The sequence below is a fragment of the Scyliorhinus canicula genome, chromosome 26 (assembly GCF_902713615.1).
Source record: "Scyliorhinus canicula chromosome 26, sScyCan1.1, whole genome shotgun sequence".
Lineage (NCBI taxonomy): Eukaryota > Metazoa > Chordata > Chondrichthyes > Carcharhiniformes > Scyliorhinidae > Scyliorhinus > Scyliorhinus canicula.
In genome coordinates this window covers 10,466,469-10,481,514 of record NC_052171.1, presented here as the reverse complement: position 1 = coordinate 10,481,514, position 15,046 = coordinate 10,466,469, and the positions used below count along the sequence as shown (strand labels likewise).

Sequence of the window (15,046 nt, the reverse complement as noted above, 5' to 3'; positions counted from 1 at the left end):
AAATAAATGAACACAACAAGGGGCGGCACGGTGGCGCAGTGGGTTAGCACTACTGCCTCGCAGCACCGAGGTCCTAGGTTCGATCCCGGCCCTGGGTCACTGTCGGTGTGGAGTTTGCACATTCTCCCCGTGTCTGTGTGGGTCTCACCCCCCACAACCCAAAGATGTGCAGGGTAGGGCGGGTTGGCCAGGCTAAAGTGTCCCTTAATTGGAAAAAAGAGAATTGGGTACCCTAAATTAATTTTTAAAAAGACCGAATAATTGCCGCAAGTCTAATTTTCTCCAATTCTGGTGCTTCGGAGTTAGACACAATCCTCCTGTCAATTGGCAAGTCCCCGAGTCCTGGATGTCCAGGTCTCAAAATCCGCAGCAACAACAATAAAGTGCTAGGAAAACTCAGCAGGTTAAGCAGCATCTGTGCAGTTAGAGACGGAGTTAATGTTTTGCATCAACGATCTTTCATCGGAACAGCTTCTTTAAAAAAAATCTTATTTTATGGTCTTGTTTTTATCAATGTACAGTGCTGGACAATACAATACAAATTGTCTCCTATAATTTACTTCAAGCGTTCAGCACCAATTGCTCATGTTATCTGTGTCCAAAGGCTGCACACAACTGCACCACATTCAGGCTTAGGCTGATAAGTAGCAAGGGACATTCACGCCACACAAGTGCCACCTTCAACAAGAGTGAATCTAACCATCTCTCCATTCAACGGTATTACCATCTCTGAATCCCCCCCCCCCCCCCCCCCCCCCCCCCCCCCCCCCCCCACCCACTATCAACATCCTGGGGGGTTACCATTGATCAGAAACTGAACTGGACCCAGCCATATAAATACTGTGGCTACCAGGCAGGTCAGAGGCTGGGAATCCTGCGGAGAGTAACTCACCTCCTGACTCCCCCCAAAGCCTGTCCACCATCTACAAGGCACAAGTCAGGAGTGTGAGGGAATACTCTCCACTTGCCTGGATGAGTGCAGTTCCCAAGAAACACTCAAGAAGCTCCACACCATCCGGGACAAAGCAGCCCCGCTTGATCGGCACCCCATCCACAAACATTCACTCCTCCACCACCGACGCACAGTGGCAGCCGTGTGTACCATCTACAAGATGCACTGCAGCAACTCACCAAGGCTCCTTAGGCAGCACCTTCCAAACCCACACCTCTACCATCTAGAAGGACAAGGGCAGCAGAAACCTGGGAACCCCACCACCTGGAGGTTCCCCTCCAAGTCACTCACCGCCCCGACTTGGAAATATATCGGCCGTTCCTTCACTGTCGCTGGGTCAAAATCCTGGAGCTCCCTCCCTAACAGCACAGTGGGAGTGCCTACACCACACGGGCTGCAGCGGCTCAAGAAGGCGGCTCACCCACCACCTTCTCAAGGGGCAATTAGGGATGGGTAATAAATGTTGGCTAGCCCACATCCAGTGAAGAACCCTTTAAAAAAACATTCCCCTTTGTATTTTGGGGTCTGTGCTATGAAGAAGCTCCAGCTGCCTGACCAGACTACACCCCTGGCAGCATCTTGTTTTATCCTTTCAAGAAACCGATTGAAGTACAAGCTGCAGACGTGCCTGTTATGGGAAGCAGCCGTGCTTCCGACAAGAACGATGGGACAAGTAAAGGTGCACGGTGGCAGTTCTCAAACGCAATAGCCAAGCCTCGGGCGGGGGGGGGGGCTTGCAGACAACCAACAGGAAATGTTGCTGCCTGACCCTTTCGCAGGAGTGAGACCACAGAGAGAACGTTACCTCGGGAAGGGATATTCAAATTTAAAATAAAATCGGGACAAAGAGGTGTTGTCACAGAACTCAATTGGTCCCTGACGCCAGGAATCTGCTTGCGATAGAGGGCAAACGGGAAGGGTAGGGATGCATTAAAAAAGGCAGGAACCGATGTGTGTACCGAAAGCAATAGCGGGGTGGAAGTTAAACGTTTTCAGTCATCAGCCTAAGCACGACGCTTCTGGGGTTCAGGGGTGGTGGCGAAATGTTTTAGTGAAGCCATGGGTCTCAGATTGTATCTTCCAGGGTTTGCTCGGCCTCAGGAAGGCCGGCAGCTAAAGGGAGATTAGATCTGCGGCAGGGAAGAGGTAAGTGCCATTACGGCGTTGCGTTTAAGCCAGGGAAAGCCATGAACCAACTTCATCTCCCCCACTCCCTCCAACCACTAATCTGCTTCCCTTCCTTTTTCTTGATTTTGTGTAGCCAATTCTTTTTTTTTCAATGAAGAGGTAATTTAGTTTAGGCCAATCCACCTAACCTGCACATCCTTTGGGCTGTGGGGACGAGACCCACGAGGACACGGGGAGAATGTGCAAACTCCACACGGGCAGCGACCCCCGGGGAAGGGGATCAAAACCCGGGTCCTCGGCGCCGCGAGACAGCGGTGCTGACCACTGGGCCACCCGTGCCCGCCCCTTGCATACAGATTATAGCTGCGATATGAATTACTGCCACTGCAAATCAAAACTGCTGGAGTTTATTCCAACCCCAAGGCAAATTGGTAACTTAAAATTTAATTTGCAATTCCCCGTAAACTTAACCCACTGGTGGACATCCTCCGCCAAATGAGACAGAAAAGCGTTTTCCAATCCTCCGCATTCATATCGTTGTTCAGAACTGCGACCTCTTGAAAAAAAAAAGCTGGTCGTTTGTCCAATATTAATAAGAGTGTGAAAGCGACTAAATGGCCCTGGTTATAGATACACATTTAGTTTTTTTAAAAGCTGCCTGCACTAAGCAAGAGAAACAAAGGGACGAATAGATGTTGGGGCGGGGTGGGGGGGGGTGGGGGGGGGGGGGGGGGGGGGGGGGGGGGGGGGGGGGGGGGGTGAGGACAGGGTTAACTGTGAAACAAGCGGTTTATTCAGACGCAGTCCAGCCACTAGCTCTGACCTACTTCTCAATGAGGGAACAATGGGCACCACTGATAGTACGGCTGCCAGAGATAAAGACCAGTATTCTCCAGTCATTCGCGAGTGGCGGTGTTACCCTGGTCACCCCCCCCCCCCCCCCCCCCCCCCAGGCAGCGCACCACTGCCCACGGGTTTCCGCGACGATGCGGGGTCGCTTCAATGGGAATTTCCATTGGCGGCAATGGGAAAAGGAATCCCACCACCAGCGAACCGGCACGTCGCCTCCCGCTGTCGAAAGCACGCGGCTGGGGGGGGGGGGGGGGGGGGGAGGGGGCGGAGAAGCCCGCCCAAAGCCTACCAGAGCCTCTTACCAGATGTGGAAAGAGAACAAGATTATTCGCAAAGATATAACGGAGGGAGGCGCCCGCAGAGGGGTGCTGAACCCATCCCGGTGCTTTTGTTTTCCTGAAATCCAAACATTTCCCAGAAAATGGGAAAAGCAGCAAAATGGTGCTCAGCACTATTGCCGCACAGCGCCTGGGTTCAAGTCCAGCCTTGGGTGACTGGGCGGAGTCTGCACGTCCTCCCCGTATCTGCGTGGGTTTCCTCCGGGCGCTCCGGTTTCCCTCCCACAAGTCCAAAGATGTGCAGGTTAGGTGGATTGGCCGTGCTAAATTGTCCCTTAGTATCCAAAGATGTGCAGGTTAGTGGATTGGCTGTGCTAAATTGCCCCTTAGTATCCAAAGATGTGCAGGTTAGGTGGATTAGGCCGTGCTAAATTGCCCCTTAGTATCCAAAGATGTGTAGGTTAGGTGGATTGGCCATGCTAATTGCCCCCTAGTATCCAAAGATGTGCAGGCTAGGGTGGAATTGGCCGTGCTAAATTGCCCCCTAGTATCCAAGATGTGCAGGTTAGGTGGATTGGCCGTGCTAAATTGCCCCTTAGTGTCCAAAGATGTATAGGTTAGGTGGATTGGCCAGGCTAAATTGCCCTTAGTGTCCAAGCTGTGGAGGTTAGATGGATTGGCCCAGGCTAAATTGCCTCGTAGTGTCCAACGTGTGCAGGTTATGTTAAGGGATAGAGCAGAGGACTGGGTCTAGGTAGGATGCTCTTTCAGAGGCTCGGTGCAGATTTGGGTGGGCCCAATGGCTTCCTTCCGCACTGTAGGGATTCTGTGGATTCCCTTGAATGACTGCAGGGTATGGCTTCAATTTAAGGCACCTAGATAACCCGCTAAAGATGAGAATAATCGCAGAGAGCCTCCCACTCTGTTGCAAAGTTTATGGATGTAACAGAAGTAAATACTGGAAGCCTGTGAGGATTTGTCTGAGAAAACTGACCTTCTAGGCTCCGGTGGTGGCACTCTCACCTCTGGAGTTGGAAGGCTGTGGATTCAAGCTCCACTCCAGCACTTGAGCACAAAGCTTGAGGCTGGCCAGGCAGCGCAGAACTGGGAGAGTGCTGCACCGTCTGAGGTCCTGTCTCTCGGATGAGGCATTAAACCGAGATGTTCCTTCTCAGGTGAAGGTCAAAGACCCCATTGCACCACTTTGATGAAGAGCAGGGTAGGCGAAGCCCAGTGTCCTTGCTCAATAATCATTTATTTATCTCTCATATGCAACTCACCAAGGTTCCTTAAGCAGCAGCTTCCAACACCACGGCCTCTACCATCTAGAAGGACAAGGGCAGCAGATACCTGGAACCCCACCACCTGGAGGTCCCCTCCAAGTCACTCACCGTCCCGACCCGGTGGCCCTGATGTCAGTTGTAATGAAGTTCTTCGAGAGGCTGATCATGAAGCGCATCACCTCCATACTCCCGGAACGCCTTGACCCACTTCAATTCGCATACCGTCGCAACCGGTCCACATCAGACGCCATTCCCTGGCCCTACACTCATCCCGAGAGCATCTCGAAAACAAGGACTCCTACATCAGACTCCTATTTATTGACTACAGCTCCGCCTTCAACACCATAATCCCAGCCAGCTCATGGCAAAGCTCCAAAACCTAGGACTTGGCTCTCCACTGCAACTGGATACTTGACTTTCTGACCAACAGACCACAGTCAGTAAGAATGAACGCCAACATCTCCTCCACAATAGTCCTCAATACCGGGGGCCCCGCAAGGCTGCGTACTTAGCCCCCTACTCTACTCCCTGTACACACACGACTGCGTGGTAAAAACTTGTTCCAACTCCATCTACACGTTACTGACGATACGACCCATAGTTGGCCGGATCTCGAATAACGAGAATCCGAATACAGGAGGAGATAGAGAACCTAGTGGAGTGGTGTAACGACAACAATCTCTCCCTCAATGCCAGCAAAACTAAAGAGAGCTGGTCATCGACTTCAGAAAGCAAAGTACTGTACACACCCCTGTCAGCATCAACGGAGCCGAGGTGGAGATGGTTAGCAGTTTCAAATTCCTAGGGGTGCACATCACCAAAAATCTATCCTGGTCCACTCCCGTCAACGCTATCATCAAGAAAGCACAACAGTGCCTATACTTCCTCAGGAAACTAAGGAAATTCGGCATGTCCACATTAACCCTTCACTTTTACAGATGCACTATAGAAAGCATCCAATCTGGCTGCCAGCAACAGCCTGGTATGGCAACTGCTCGCCCAGGACCTCAAGGAACTTCAGAGAGTCGTGAATACCGCCCAGTCCATCACAGAACCTGCCTCCCATCCATTGATTCCATCTACACCTCCCGCTTGCCGGGGAAAGCGGGCAGCATAATCAAGGATCCCTCCCACCCGGCTTACCTCACTCTTCCAACTTCTTCCATCGGGCAGAGATACAGAGTCCTGAGAACGCGCCACAAACAGACTCAAAAAAAGCCTCTCTTCCCCACTGTCACCAGACTCCTAATGACCCTCTTATGGATTGACCTCATTAACACTACAACCCTGTCTGCTTCATCCGATGCCAAGCTTATGTAGTTACCTGTATATCTTGTGTTGCCCTGTTATGTATTCTCATGTATTTTCTTGAATTTTGTTTAATTCCCTTTTCTAATGATCTGTTGAGCTGCTCGCAGAAAAATACTTTTCACTGTACCTCGGTACACGTGACAATAAACAAATCCAATCCAATCCAATCCAAATATATCGGCCGTTACTAGAAGCATATGTAGAAAATAGCAGGAGGAGGCCATCGGCCCTCGAGACTGCTCCGCCATTCATTATGATCATGACTGATCATCAGTTCAATACCCTGATCCTGCCTTCCCCCCATATCCCTTGATCTCTTTCGCCCAAGAGACTCTATCTAATTCCTTCCTGAAATTACACAACGTTTGGCCTCAACTATTTTCTGCGGGAGTGATTCCACCGATTCACCACTCTCTGGTGAAAAATTTCTCCGCACCTCAGTCCTAAAGGTTTACCCTTTATCCTCAAACTCTGACCCCTAGTTCTGGAATCCCCCCACCATCGGGATCATTCTTTCTGAATCTACCCTGTCCAATTCTGTCATCATTTTATAAGTTACTGCGAGATCCCCACTCACTCTTCAAACTCCAATGAATATCATACAAACTGACTTAGTCTCTCCTCATATGACAGTCCGCCATCCCAGGAATCAGCCTGGTAAACACTTCGCTGCCCTCCCTCCATCGCAAGAACATCCTTCCTCAGATAAGGACCCCCAAACTGCTCACAATGCCCCAGGTGTGGCCTCACCAATGCCTGATACAATTGCAGTAAAACATCCCTATTCCTCTACTCAAATCCGCTCGCTATGAAGGCCAACATGCCATTTGCCTTCTTTACTGCCCGCTGTACCTGACGCACGAGGACACAAAGGTCTCGCTGAGTATCTGCCTCTCTCAATTTACATCCATTCAATAATAATCTGCCTTCCTAGTTTTGCTACCAAAGCGGATACACCTCACATTTATCCACGTTTTACTGCATCTACCATGCACGTGCCCACTCACTCACCCTGTCCAAATCCTGCTGAAGCATCTCTGCATCCTCCTCACAGCTCACCCCTCCACCCAACGTTGTACCATCTGCGAACGTTCCTTCACTGTCGCTGGGGTCAAAAATCCTGCAACTCCCTCCCTAACAGCACTGTGGATGTACCTACACCACACGGACTGCAGCGGCTCAAGAAGGAGGCTCACCACCACCTTCTCAAGGGGCAATTAAGGATGGGCAACAAATGTTGCCTAGTCCCACATCCAGTGAAAGAATTTTTTAAAAAACAATCCTTTGCATTTTGAGGTCTGTCTTATATATATTATTACAACAGTGACTCCACTTCAAATGATCCCAATGAGAGAAAGCTTCAAGAAGTAGACCATTTGTGATTTTTATCAATGACTTGGAGGAGGGGGTTAAAGGGTGGGTCAGTAAATTTGCTGATGACACCAAGATTGGTGGAGTAGTGGATGAGGTGGAGGGCTCTTACAGGCTGCAAAGAGACATTGACAGGATGCAGAGCTGGGCCGAAAAATGGCAGATGGTTTTAACCCCGGTAAGTGCGAGGTGATTCATTCTGGTAGGACAAATTTGAATGCGGATTACAGGGTCAGCGGCAGGGTTCTGAGGAATGTGAAGGAACAGAGAAATCTTGGGGTTCATGTCCACAGATCTCTGAAGGTTGCCACTCAAGTGGATAGAGCCGTGAAGAAGGCCTATAGTGTGTTAGCATTTATTAACAGGGGGCTTGAATTTAAGAGCCACGGGGTTATGCTGCAACTGTACATGACCCTGGTGAGGCCACATTTGGAGTATTGTGTGCAGTTCTGGTCACCTCATTATAGGAAGAATGTGGAAGCATTGGAAAGGGTGCAAAGGAGATTATCAGGATGCTGCCTGGATTGGAGGGTAGGTCTTATGAGGACAGGTTGGGGGAGCTAGGGCTTTTCTCTTTGGAGCGGAGGAGGATGAGAGGCGACTTAATCGAGGTTTATAAGATGATGAGGGGGATAGATAGAGTGGACGTTCAGAGACTATTTCCTCGGGTGGATGTAGCTGTTACAAGAGGGAATAACTATAAGATTCAGGGTGGGAGATATAGGAGGGATGTCCGAGGTAGGTTCTTTACTCAGAGAGTGGTTAGGGTGTGGGAATGGGCTGCCTGCTGTGATAGTGGAGTCGGACACTTTAGGAACTTTCAAGCGGTTATTGGATAGGCACATGGAGCACACCAGAATGATGGTGAGTGGGATAGCTTGATCTTGGTTTCGGACAATGCTCGGCACAACATCAAGGGCTGAAGGGCCTGTTCTGTGCTGTATTGTTCTATGAGTGTATAACCTTGGGGATGTCTTGAGGTCACGAAAGGTGCTGGACAACACGGTAGCACAAGTGATTAGCACTGTGGCTTCACAGCGCCAGGGTCAAGGTTCGATTTCCAGCTGGGTCACTGTCTGTGCGGAGTGCGCACGTTCTCCCCGTGTGTGCGTGGGTTTCCTCCGGGTGCTCCGGTTTCCTCCCACAAGTCCCGAAAGACATGCAGGTTAGGTGGATTGGCCGTGATAAATTACCCTTAGTGTCCAAAAAAAAGGTTAGGAGGGGGTACGGGGATAGGGTGGAGGTGAGGGCTTAAGTGGTCGGTGCAGACTCGATGGGCCGACTGGCCTCCTTCTGCACTGTATGTTCTATAAAAGCAAGTCTTTGCATCGAACGATGTACATGGGTAAGTGGAAACAGTAGCAGAACCTTTTGCTGATGTACTTACTCCGGTGAGCGTATTCGGTGTTGTTGCTGCCCCCTGGTGGCAGGGAGAGAGATGGGTAAGGAGAGGTTCCTGGACCCAGGGCTGCAATCATCTCCATTACGTTCGGCATGATCATCTGGCTGGGGCTCATTGTCTTGCACCTCTTGGCCACGGGCCCATCCGGGTCGTCTTTAATGTGGATGTCCGACTTCACTGGCACAGGCCTCCAGCTGCAGGTCGGGTCGATTGTAACCTCCTCGAACTCCGTGCTGGCGAGGAACGGACAGAAATGTCAAGCACTATCAGGTTGCTCTGTCCTTTTCCTTCCGTGCTTATAGTGCATGTCAACAGTCGCAAGTGCCCTGAGCTAGGGGAGAGTGTATAACCAGCCAGGGTTGCAGCAACCTCTGAGAGAGAGGGTAAACAATCCGACTGTGTAGAACAGCCCACCCGCCTCTGCTCATTGACGAGGCTCGGTCTCTGCAAAATAGCTGTTTACTTGGATATCATGCAGTTTACAATGCAGGAGGAGGCCATTCGGCCCATCGGGTCTGCACCGGCCCTACGTAACCCATGTAGCTACCCTATCCCCGTAACCCCCACTGAACCTTTTTGGAGACTGAGGACAATTTAGCACGGCCAATCCGCCTAACCTGCATACCTAACATACAGGGTCATGCAGGAATCGGGAGGCAACACCGTGGCTAATGTACTCCCACCACTGCCAGGATATGCAATTCACAACTCCCAGTGCCTTCTTTTCAGAATTCCCAGAATCCCTACAGTGCAGAAGAGGCCATTCAGCCCGTCGCATCTGCACTGACCCTCTGAGAGACCACCCTAGGTAAGCCCACTCCCCCACCCTATCCCCGCAACCTCACCTAACTTGGGTTGGACACTAAGGGGCAATTTACCACGGCCGATCCACCTAACCTGCACGTCTTTTGAAAATGAAAATGGCTTATTGTCACGAGTAGGCTTCAAATGAAGTTACTGTGAAAAGCCCCTAGTCGCCACATTCTGGCGCCTGTCCGGGGAGGCCGGTACGGGAATCGAACCGTGCTGCTGGCCTGCTTTAAAAGCCAGCGATTTAGCCGAGTGAGCTAAACCAGCCCCTTTGGGCTGTGGGGGGCAAACCGGAGCACCCGGAGGAAACCCACGCAGACACACGGGGAGGACGTGCAGACTCCGCACGCACAGTGACCCAAGCCGGGAATCGAACCCGGGACCCTGGCACGGTGAGGCCCCCTTTTCATCCATTGGGGGTGCCTATGAACCCTGCCTGAATATCTGCAATTGTAAAACGTCCCCCAGAGCTGTTTATTTTTGGTCCAAGGTTGCAGGGGTGCGAGACTTCAAAAATATTTCAGATTTCACCTCTCCTCAGTTCCAGGGCAAATGTTGGGACTAATAAGGCAAAAGCAGCAGACGGTGCACCTTAAGTTGCCATCTTAAGTTCCTCCAGATAACAAACAGCATGCAGGTTCGTTCAATGAAGTTTTCCCCTCACATAATTATCATCTCGGGGAAACAATGGAAAAGGAGCCCATTCCTAAAAGGAACATTTGATTTGCCGCTGGTAGACTGCGCGCAGTCAGCCACCAGCTTCGACGAGCCAGAAGAAGCAGCAATCAGCTTCCGGTATCCATCAGCCGCTCCCATTCCTCATCCCAGCCATGGCAAATCAACCAGCTGCCAGTTTGCAGGCAGCCGTGTGTTGCCGAAAACAGAGGGGTGGTGGGGGGGGGGGGGAGAAGAGTGATGGTGCTTCAGGTTCTGGTAGCTTCTCCTAACTTCGAGGGCGCACTGCCCTTAGCCCATGTAGGGATTCACACCGTTGCACATCAAGCCCGTGTGTTTCGAGCTGAGGAGAAATCTCCTCACTCGGGGGAAGGGGGGGTTGTGAAGCGGTGGATTTTCTCACTAAATATGCACGCTCACCACAGTACGGGCGGAATTCGACAGCCCTACCTGCCAGCGGGATTTCCTTCCCCGTCAGTGGGATTTTCCGTCCCCATCAGTGGGATTTTCCATTCCCGTCAGCGGGATTTTCCATTCCCGCTGAAGATGACGGGAGTCTTGAGCGGCTCCCTGTCTGCTACGGAGGCGGTAAAATTCCACCCCTGCGTTGAATATATATTCAAGACGGATACAGGAAACGGGCAGGAGAGCAGAGCTGAGGTTTAAGCTGACTCAAGGGGCCACCCGGCCTCCTCCTGCTTCTATTTACGTTTTTTACAGCTACAGGGACGAGTAGACGTTCACTTACTTCTGAATGGCTGCCAGAATGCCCCACATGTACTGGTCCACCTCCAGCCCTTCCAGCAGCGCCGTTTTGCTGTGAGAAATGAAGAGAAATGTATCAAAGTCGAAACCTTAATCAATTACAGTGCAGGACTACAGCCCCAGAGCAACTCAGCACTCCGGCGGCGCTTTTTCAAAGGCGGACTCCCAGCACAGAGCTTCTGGAGGGCCTGATCGGGCCCGACAGCCAAAAAGACCAGGTTAGAACATTTCCTCGCTGATGCTTCGGGCCTAGGGTGTCTCCTGGGTTTTCTTTAGGGAGGATAGAATAAGCAGATTGGTCACCTTGACGGAGATGGGAGGGAAAACGATGGCAGGCTTACCACAGAAGAACATCTAGATATTTGACAATGAATGAACATAGAACATAGAACAGCACAGAACAGGCCCTTCGGCCCTCGATGTTGTGCTGAGCAATGATCACGTATGATCTACTCAACCCCACGTATCCACCCTATACCCGTAACCCAACAACCCCCCCTTTAACCTTACTTTTTAGGACACTACGGGCAATTTATCACGGCCAATCCACCTAACCCACACATCTTTGGACTGTGGGAGGAAACCGGAGCACCCGGAGGAAACCCACGCAGACAGTGGGGGAGAACGTGCAGACTCCGCACAGACAGTGACCCAGCCGGGAATCGAACCTGGGACCCTGGAGCTGTGAAGCATTTATGCTAACCACCGTGCTGCCTCGGCCTAGAATGGTCTGCATGGATTTCAAAAGGGAAACTGATGCTAGACTGACCGGACTGAATTCTTTGCGGAGGTAACAGAGAGGGTAGACTATGGTAATGTAGTAGATGTAATATATCGGGATTTTCAAAAGCCCTTCACTGAGCTGCCCCAAAGAATAAAGAGCAGTGCTTTCAAATTCTTTTATAATAGTAATCTTTATTATTGTCACAAGTAGGCTTACATTAACACTGCAATGAGGTTACTGTGAAAAGTCCCTAGTCTCCACACTCCGGTGCCTGTTCGGGTACACAGAGGGAGAATTCAGAATGTCCAATTCACCTAACCACGTCTTTCGGGGCTTGTGGGAGGAAACCGGAGCACCCGGAGGAAACCCACGCAGACACGGGGGGAGAACATGCAGTCGCCGCGCAGACAGTGACCCAAGCCGGGGATCGAAACCGGGTCCCTGGCGCTGTGAAGCAACAGTGCTAAACATTTCCCGATGTGACCCCATTTTAATGCTCTAGTCCTAGTCTGATCCCCGAATGAAAGTTGTAGAGTAGGGGAAAGTGTTGTTGCCGGAAGGTATGGGGTGGGGGGGGAAATGTAGTAGACGTAATATATCGGCCTGGAGAGTTGTTGGTGCAGAGGGAAAGAGTTATTGACCGGCAGGGGAGGGGTGATTTGAATAGCAAGGTCACACAGACTGCGCTATTGGCAGCAATCGAGCCTCAGGGCATTAAACCGTGCCCACCAGCAAAGGGGAAATCCACGCGCAGTCAAGCGCTCTCACAGCCGAAACCAGCGCCGTCAAAATTCAGACGCCTCAGGGCTCGCAACGCCCATTGCTCATCCTGTGACCTCCCTACTGAGGCTTATAAAGGAATAGTAAGTCTTGAGGAGGATTTTGAAACGCAGCAAAGGATGTCTAAGAAATTGATAACGAAAGAAAAACTAGGACATTCGAGTAAACGTAGAACATAGAACAGTACAGCACAGAACAGGCCCTTCAGCCCTCGATGTTGTGCCGAGCAATGATCACCCTACTCAAACCCACGTATCCACCCTATACCCGTAACCCAACAACCCCCCCTTAACCTTACTTTTTAGGACACTACGGGCAATTTAGCATGGCCAATCACCTAACCCGCACATCTTTGGACTGTGGGAGGAAACCGGAGCACCCGGAGGAAACCCACGCACACACGGGGAGGACGTGCAGACTCCGCGCAGACAGTGACCTAGCCGGGAATCGAACCTGGGACCCTGGAGCTGTGAAGCATTTATGCTAACCACCATGCTACCGTTCCACAGACTTAAAAAGATTGCAAAATGGAAGCAAAATCAGAAGGAGTAAAATGGGTCTGAGAGAGGCAAAAAAAATAAACCCTGGAAGTAGTGAGGGGACTAAGATTAAACTGATGAAAATAAAGAACTTGAGGAAATTAGTATTAGTAAGGTAAAATTGCCAGAGAATTTATCTCTGCAAGCCCACCTAAGCTGCACATCTTTGGACTGTGGGAGGAAACCGGAGCACCCGGAGGAAACGCCACGGGGGGAACGTGCAGACTCCGCACAGACACTCATTCGCTGAGTGCGTTCGACTTGGAGATCAGTAGCCCCTAGTGGTCGAGGAATTGTATCCGAGAACATTAGGAGATATGGGGAAATAATTAAGGAGCGTTTTAAATTTAAAAAAAACAAAGCTTTTGCAATGCTTTTTTTTTTCACACCTTTCACTCACGACTCTACAAATAAATAACTCACTTGCACACCGGACATCTCCACGTGCCTCTGTCGCAATTTAACTGGAGATAGGACTCGAGGTCGAAACACTATTAAGAACAAAGAAAGAATTGTTAGCTCTTTAATCCCGTCGTCCAATTGGGTAACCGTGGAACACTGAACACTTTGATGGCGAAATTCCCTCTGTCGTTCATTTCAGAGTAATGCTTCCGTCTGTATTGGATTCAAACAGCCCGAACGATAATGCAGTAAATGTAGGGAATCTCGTTTCACATTAATGGGAACTTTCTTCCACTTGAACTCCGTGGATTTTGAACCCTTTTCTATTTGACCCAGTCGACTTTCTGAGTTGAAACAAGGCTGCCACTAACCAGAACCGTCATTAACATCTGAATTCTCTGATTATAGGTTCTGATCATTTATTTGTACCACCTCCATAACATGTCCCCTGACTCTTTATAATACAATAAGAATCTTTATTAGTGTCACAAGTAGGCTCACATTAACACTGCAATGAAGTTACTGTGAAAATCCCCTCGTTGCCACATTCCGGCGCCTGTTCGGGTACACAGAGGGAGAATTCGGGACTTGTGGGAGGAAACGGGAGCATCCGGAGGAAACCCAAGCAGACACGGTGAGAACGTGCAGACTGCGCACAGACAGTGACCCAGCGGGGAATTGAACCTGGGACCCTGGCGCTGTGAAGCAACTGTGCTACCGTGCCACCTTGTTTTGCACTCGTCTTTCTGATTTTTCCTCTCTTGCTGAAATTATGGGGCTTTAGTCCTTTTAACCGCACAAATAATTCTGCTTGAACCTTGATAATGATCTGGATGTTTTGATCCACTGAGCCGCTGCAGTCCCTGAATTGTAGGGACACCCACTGTGCTGTTAGGGAGGGAGTTCCAGGATTTTGCCCCAGCGACAGTGAAGGAACGGCCGATATATTTCCAAGTCAGGATGGTGAGTGACTTGGAGGGAAACCTCCAGGTGGCGGGGTTCCCAGGTATCTGCTGCCCTTGTCCTTCTAGATGGTAGAGGTCATGGGTTTTGAAGGTGTTACTTGGTGAGTTGCTGCAGTGCATCTTGTAGATGGTACACATGGCTGCCTCTGTGCGTCGGTGGGGGAGGGAGTGAATGTTTGTGGCTGGGGTGCCGATCAAGTGGGGCTGCTTTGTCCTGGATGGTGTGGAGCTTCTTGAGTGTTGTTGGGAGCTGCACTCATCCAGGCAAGTGGAGAGTATTCCCTCACACTCCTGACTTGTGCCTTGTAGATGGTGGACAGGCTTTGGGGGAAGTCAGGAGGTGAGTTACTCCCGTAGGATTCCTAACCTTCCTGCTCTGGAATGAAGGACTGGCGGAGCGCAGGAGCGCCATTGACAGGACCAGGGATTTGTCCGTCCTACTGACCTGTATGTGTTTACAATCGTGTCCTCGTGCGGGAAGCTGGATCCGTCGGAATGTGATCGGACACTTCAGGGAGACTTTAATGGCCGTTTGTTCAACGCCATCCTCGCCATTCAACCCAGGGTTACTGGACGACATTGCGCTGCTGTTAAAATTTCGCTTGACTGTTGTGGAGAAAGATTGAAACGTTTACAAGATTCCACAACGACAGAGTACATCCTGCAGAACGTACAAGACAAATCTGCCGATATTATTTTTCAGACGGCATTAATTATTAATAGATTACTGCCCAGTCCTGCAGTCTCCTTTGGAGTTTAATCAGAGGTGATGCATTTTGGAGGATCAAATCTAGGTATGAATTATACTG

The 15,046-nt window shown here is 50.5% G+C and overlaps 1 protein-coding gene across 1 annotated transcript in view; it reads right to left on the bottom strand.

Annotated features, from left to right (window-relative positions):
- LOC119957553 (zinc finger MIZ domain-containing protein 1-like) overlaps nucleotides 1-15,046 on the bottom strand; it is a 191,096-nt gene that overhangs the window by 13,781 nt on the left and 162,269 nt on the right. Inside the window, 4 exon segments of the mRNA XM_038785701.1 lie at nucleotides 8,563-8,810; nucleotides 10,811-10,879; nucleotides 13,294-13,361; nucleotides 14,683-14,843. Coding sequence (XP_038641629.1) covers nucleotides 8,563-8,810; nucleotides 10,811-10,879; nucleotides 13,294-13,361; nucleotides 14,683-14,843 — 546 coding nt within the window.